This window comes from Mercenaria mercenaria, chromosome 1, assembly GCF_021730395.1.
Source record: "Mercenaria mercenaria strain notata chromosome 1, MADL_Memer_1, whole genome shotgun sequence".
NCBI classification, from domain to species: Eukaryota; Metazoa; Mollusca; class Bivalvia; order Venerida; family Veneridae; genus Mercenaria; species Mercenaria mercenaria.
In genome coordinates this window covers 26,782,484-26,789,155 of record NC_069361.1, presented here as the reverse complement: position 1 = coordinate 26,789,155, position 6,672 = coordinate 26,782,484, and the positions used below count along the sequence as shown (strand labels likewise).

At 38.5% G+C, this 6,672-nt stretch overlaps 1 protein-coding gene across 1 annotated transcript; it reads left to right on the top strand.

The window, feature by feature from the left end:
- The first annotated feature begins 495 nt into the window (after positions 1 to 495).
- LOC123546673 (piggyBac transposable element-derived protein 4-like) lies at positions 496 to 6,421 on the top strand. The gene is made up of 6 exons (XM_053537497.1): positions 496 to 1,010; positions 1,733 to 2,395; positions 2,548 to 2,705; positions 5,470 to 5,593; positions 5,780 to 5,866; positions 6,323 to 6,421. The coding sequence occupies exons 1-6, from the start codon at positions 1,008 to 1,010 to the stop codon at positions 6,419 to 6,421; spliced, it is 1,134 nt and encodes a 377-aa protein (XP_053393472.1). The 5' UTR covers positions 496 to 1,007.
- The last annotated feature ends 251 nt before the right edge of the window (positions 6,422 to 6,672 follow it).

The window sequence follows — 6,672 nt, the reverse complement described above, 5'->3', positions numbered from 1 at the left end:
CTCTTTTTAATAACTCAATATTAGATTTAAAGCCATGAGGCCAAATAATTGTCTTAATTTCCACTCTTAAGTATTCCACCCTAAGTATCAGTTAAAGGAATGTAAAGGGTATATAATTATGTTCTATTGAAACAATTTCTATCTGATAGGTAGACAAGATGATACCACATTCCAGATGGTACTTTCAACTACCATGCCTCAGCTTCAGCGGAAAGTTACAGAGCTTTCTTCACCACTATCAACTACAGACTTCCACAGCATGCTTGGAAGAAGGCCCTGTCAACTTATACATATGGACTTATGGAAGTAAACACCCTTGAAGACATCAAAAGGCAAGCTCCAAAGGGAATTCTTCGACTATGGGTCCGTCCAACTGCTCTAGTGTCTGGCATTGATCTGCTTACACCTACCAGAACAGAACAAGAATCAACTACACCTGCCAACAATGCAGGAATCACACCACCAACACATACTAATGCAGAAACCACACCACCAACACATACCAATGCAGAAACCACACCACCAACACATACCAATACAGAAACCACACCACCAACACATACCAATGCAGAAACCACACCACCAACACATACCAATGCAGAAACCACACCACCAACACATACCAATGCAGAAACCACACCACCAACACATACCAACGTAGAAACCACACCACCAACACATACCAACGCAGAAACCACACCACCATATCAATGCAGAAACAACACCACCAACACATACAAACGCAGAAAACACACCACCAACACATACTAACGCAGAAACCACACCACCAACACATATATCAATGCAGAAACCACACCACCAACACATACCAATGCAGAAACCACACCACCAACACATACCAATGCAGAAACCACACCACCAACACATACCAATGCAGAAACCACACCACCAACACAGAAACCACACCACCAACACAGAAACCACACCATCACTTGTTGATAGTTTACATCTGGAGTTAGAAACCTCAGTGGATGACGATATAGTGTATGGTAACAACCTAGTACCTACAGGCATTGTTTTATGTACATAAAGAGGATTTGTTTGTTTGTTTTGGGTTTAAGGCCATTTTTCAATAGTATTTCAGTCATGTAATGGCAGGCAGTTAACCTAACCAGTGTTCCTGGATTCTGTACCAGTACAAACCTGTTCTCCGCAAGTAACTGCCAACTTCCCCACATAAATTATCAGAGGTGGAGGATGAATGATTTCAGACACAATGTCTTTTATCAAATCGTCACGGAGAACATACGCCCCACCCAGGGATCAAATTCGCGACCCCGCGATCCATATAGATGAATAAGTATACAGTATTTTCGACCGAAATGTGTAAACACGGGCTGGAATTCCGCTAAACATGTGTACAAATAGCAATGTTTGCAGCTGATATTGCTATTTTTAGCTCATTTAGCAATGCTCAGGTCAGTTATTGTGATCGCCACACAATTAAAGATTCAGATGATGAGCCAGAGCCTGCCAGGCCTGATGGCTGGACCGGAAACTTTACCAACCCGATGGTGTGTTCTCAATAAATTTTTTATAAGCATTGATTTACACAATCTTTGAAATAAGACAGAAAAAAATAATGCAGAAAAAAGTAAATAAATAGATATAGATTAAAATAATAAAGTAAAGTCAAACAATAAAAAAAATTAATTTTTAAAAAATTCAGTGTAAACAAAAAATTTGTTTTTTTGTTTGTTTTTTTTTTCAGTTTGATGACTTTGTTGGTACACCTGGACCCAATCTACTAGATGGATTTGACAGGGGTAATGCCAGGCCCATAGATTACTTCTGGCTGATGTTTCCTGCCAACTTGATAACGAAGCTGGTACAGTATACCAACTCCTATGCAGTGTGGAAGATGGTACAAAATGGTGCTGTGGACGACAAGTGGGAGGAAGTTACTGAGCCAGAAATGAAAGCCTATCTCGGAATAAATATTCTTATGGGAATCAAAGAACTGCCTGAAGTTGAAATGTACTGGTCTACTGATCCATTCATTGGCAACACTGGGATACAGCAAGTCATGACATGTAACCGATTTCATAAGATAACTCTGTACTTTCATGCTTCAAATCCGGATACCAAGCCACGAGGTACACCAGCTTATGATAGACTGTATAAGGTTCATGAGATTATTAGTGCAGTGTCTGACGCCTTTTTCAGAGAATATCCGTTGTGTCGTGAGGTTTCAGTTGATGAAGCCATGATAAAGTTTTCTGGTAGACTATCTTTCCGTCAATATATGCCAGTGAACCCTATAAAACGGGGCATGAAGGCATGGATGCTTTGCGACACGAAATCTGCTTACCTGTTGAAGGACGTGTACCTTGGTCGTCAAGATACCCATACAGCGCATGGTCTTGGATTTAACGTACTGACAAAGTTGACTGCTCATATTCGATACATTTCGTTGGTTTTTTTTCGTCAACCTTTTCACTAGTCTGCCCCTTCTAAAGCGTCTTCTCGACTACGGTCTCTATGCGTGTGGTACCATAAGGGTTAATTGTATTGGATTCCTGAAAGACCTCAAGAAACCAGGAGATGTGCGCAACAGAGCAGACTTCAAGATTCTACAGTATGGGAACACTAACATCACTGCATCTGTTTGGAAAGACAAGAAACTGGTGTACCATATCTCGAGGTTTGAGTGATCCAAGCGATGTTAGAGATGCACAGAGAAGGTGTTGAAGGGATAGTCTCCATCTTTGTCAGCCCCATACTGTATACGCCTAAAACCAGTTCATTGGTGATGTTGATCTCCATGATCAGTTTCGAATGAAATACAATGTTGGACACATGTCGAAAAAATGGTGGAGATATCTTTCATCATATACAAACAAGTGTCAACCAGACTAACCAAGAAGAAAAGGTACACACAGCTGAACTTTAGACAGGATTTACTTTGGGACTTGGTGACACTGTACCAAGGGAAGGGCTGATAGATCAAGAAAACACTAGAGACACTTCTGAGAAAAGCGCATGTCTCCCACAACTGCCCCTACGAAAAATGTTAGTTTCTCTAGATGTTTTAGATGAGTGGATCCAATTAGATGGTCTGGATGAGTGGATCCAATCAGTAATTCAAGGGCAATAAATCAAAAGTGCCTGGGCGGATTTGGCTAGTTATCGAACTTGGGTAAGGTCTTATGGCCAAACACATTTTGTTCAAGTTTGGTAAAAATCGGATGAGAAATGTTCGACTTATAGCGGACAAGAGTAAACAGACGGATTTTTTCAGTAATTCAAGGGCCGTAACTCTAAAATGCCTGGACCGATTTGGCTAGTTATCAAACCTGGCCGAGGTCTCATGGTCAAACACATTTTGTTCAAGTTCGGTGAAGATCGGATGAGAAATGTTCAACTTAGCATGCGGACAAGAGTAAAAAGGCCGATTTTTCGATAATTCAAGGGCCGTAACTCCAAAATGCCTGGACTGATTTGGCTAGTTATCGAACTTTGCCGAGGTCTCATGGTCAAACACATTTTGTTCAAGTTTGGTGAAGATCGGATGAGAAAGTTTGATTAAGAGTGCGGACATGAGTAAAAAGGCCAATTTTTCGATAATTCAAGGGCCGTAACTCTAAAATGCCTGGCCTGATTTGGCTAGTTATCGAACTTGGCCGAGGTCTCATGGTCAAACACATTTTGTTTAAGTTTGGTGAAGATTGGAAGAGAAATATTCGAATTAGAGTGCGGACAAGAGTAAAAAGACCAATTTTTGGTAATTCAAGGGCCATAACTCCAAGACGCCTGGACCGATTTGGCTAGTTATTGAACTTGGCTGAGGTCTTATGGTCAAACACATTTTGTTCAAGTTTGGTGAAAATCGGATGAGAAATGTTCGACAAGTTAAGAAACAATTGTTAAACACAGATCTCGGGGTCATGAGTTCGATCCTCGGGCGGGGTGTATGTTCTCCGTGACTATTTTATAAACGACATTGTGTCTGAAATCATTAGTCCTCCACCTCTAATTCATGTGGGGAAGTTGGCAGTTACTTGCGGAGAACAGGTTTGTACTGGTACAGAATCCAGGAAAACTGGTTAGGTTAACTGCCCGCCGTTACATGACTGAAATACTGTTGAAAAATGGCGTTAAACCCAAAACAAACAAAAATAAACACAGACATACATGGAAGATAAGAGACTACTGTTAAGCACAGACACACATGAAAGTTAAGAAACAATTGTTAATCACAGAACACACATGGAAGTTAAAAAACAGTTGTTTATCACAGACACACATGGAAGTTTAAAAAAAAAAGTTAATCACAAACACACATGGAAGTTAAAAAACAGTTGTTAATCACAGACACACATGGTAGTTAAAAAACAGTTGTTAACCACAGACACACATGGAAGTTAAAAAAAAGTTGTTAACCACAGACACACATGGAAGTTAAGAAACAATTGTTAAACACAGACACACATGGAAGGTAAGAGACTACTGTTAAACACAGACACACATGGAAGTTAAGAAACAATTGTTAATCACAGGACACACATTGAAGTTAGGAAACAATTGTAAATCACGTACACACATGGAAGTTAAGAAACAATTGTTAATCACAGACACACATGGAAGTTAGGAAATAGTTGTTAAACAGACACAGGAAGTTAAGAAACAATTGTTAAACACAGACAAACTTTGAAGGTAAGAACATTATTTGTCAGAACACTTGAAGTTAACAGACAATTGTTAAACACAGACACACATGGAAGGTAAGAAACAATTGTTAATCACATACACACATGGAAGTTAAGGAACAATTGTTAATCACAGACACACATGGAAGTTAGGAAACAGTTGTCAAACACAGACATACGAGGAAGTTAAGAAACAATTGTTAAACACATACAAACATTGAAGGTAAGGGACAATTATTTGTTACAGACACACTTGGAAGTTAAGAGACAATTGTTAAACACAGACACACATGGAAGTTAAGAGACAATTGTTAAACACAGACACACATGGAAGGTAAGAAACAATTGTTAATCACAGACACACACGGAAGGTAAGAGACAATTGTAAATCACAGACACACATGGAAGTTAGGAACAATTGCTAATCACAGACACACATGGAAGTTAAGAAACAAATGTTAATCACAGACACACATGGAAGGTAAGAGAAATTGTTAAACACAGAGAAACATGAAAGGTAATAGACACTTTTGATACACAGACAAATGTGGAAGGAAAGAGAGTCGACTTCTATTAGATACACCCAAACATGGATGCTAAGAGACAGCTGTTATACACAGACACACATGGAAGTTAAAAGACAATTGTTAAACACAGGAAAACATGGAAGTTAAGAGACAATTGTTAAATACAGACACACATGGAAGGTAAGACACTACTGTTAGACATACATGGAAGGTAAGAGGCTTTTGATAAACACAGACACACATGGGAGGTAAGAGACAATTGTTAAACACAGACAAACATGGAAGGTAATAGACATTTGTGATACACAGACAAACGTGGAAGGAAAGAGACTATTGTTAGATACAAGCAAACATGGAAGGTTAGAGACAATTGTTAAGCACAGACAAACATGGGAGGTAAGTTACTTTTTGTGTGTACATAGGCACATGAAAGGTATGTAAATGGTACGGTATGACATCAATATTCCAGGAAACACATACAAGATATTTAGTCAGGTGGTCACTTATTACACTGAATACCAGACTTTTGGATCCCACTGTATAACAGTGTATTATTATTATTGATGAAATATTGTTTTTCAGAGGAGGTTTATGTACTTGACGGAGAGAGAAGGTAGGGAGAGGGAGAACGCTAGTTTCTGGCCAGAATTGAAAAAGTTTTGGAAGTCAGTGAGTAAAATCAAATACTTTGAATCATTTTTATATTGACTTACACAATCACCAAAGCCTGAGACTTTGATGCTGATCACAAGTTTCAAGATTTTTATGAAGTGATATTGAAAACTTTTCCATGCATTTCAAATTAGTCGTTGAGTTTTGGAAAAGCTATTCTTACAAGTTCTTTTGAATTATCATGATGGTCATATATTGCTGATAATACATTGTTATAAGTGACAAAGTCTAAGACAATGGTCCATATCTAGATGATATCTAGATGACATCTAGATCACATCTGAATATGCCAGGTCAAAGACCGGTCTGTGAGACAACTGTTTCACAAATAGCTAATATTTGCATTTTATTGAATTGCATAAAGTTTGAAAAAGTATAACTATTTTACTTTATCTTACTATAACATATACTGAAAGTGATTCCATTGCAATAGTCCAATGCATTTTGTTGCAGGTTGAGGAGAAGCAGACAGAGAAGTGGAGGGGGATGGAGGAGAGTGACAGTCGGAGGGTTGCACGAGCACGTGCAGCCCTCCGAGACAGGGAGACTTGAATTTTTTTGTAAAAATAGAAAAATAGAAGAAATACATTGAACATAAGATTTTGGGTGTTATTTGATATTTATTTATTTAACTACTAAAACAGCAGTTGTCAATTAATTCCATAATCCTCATGGAATCAATTTGCATATAATCAGTACTGGAAACTGCAAGCAAGGAGAAATAGTTTTAACATTCTGATACTGTCAGTTTAGCTTTTGTGATCAATTTTTATCCCCTCTGCAACAATAATTCCAGCAACATT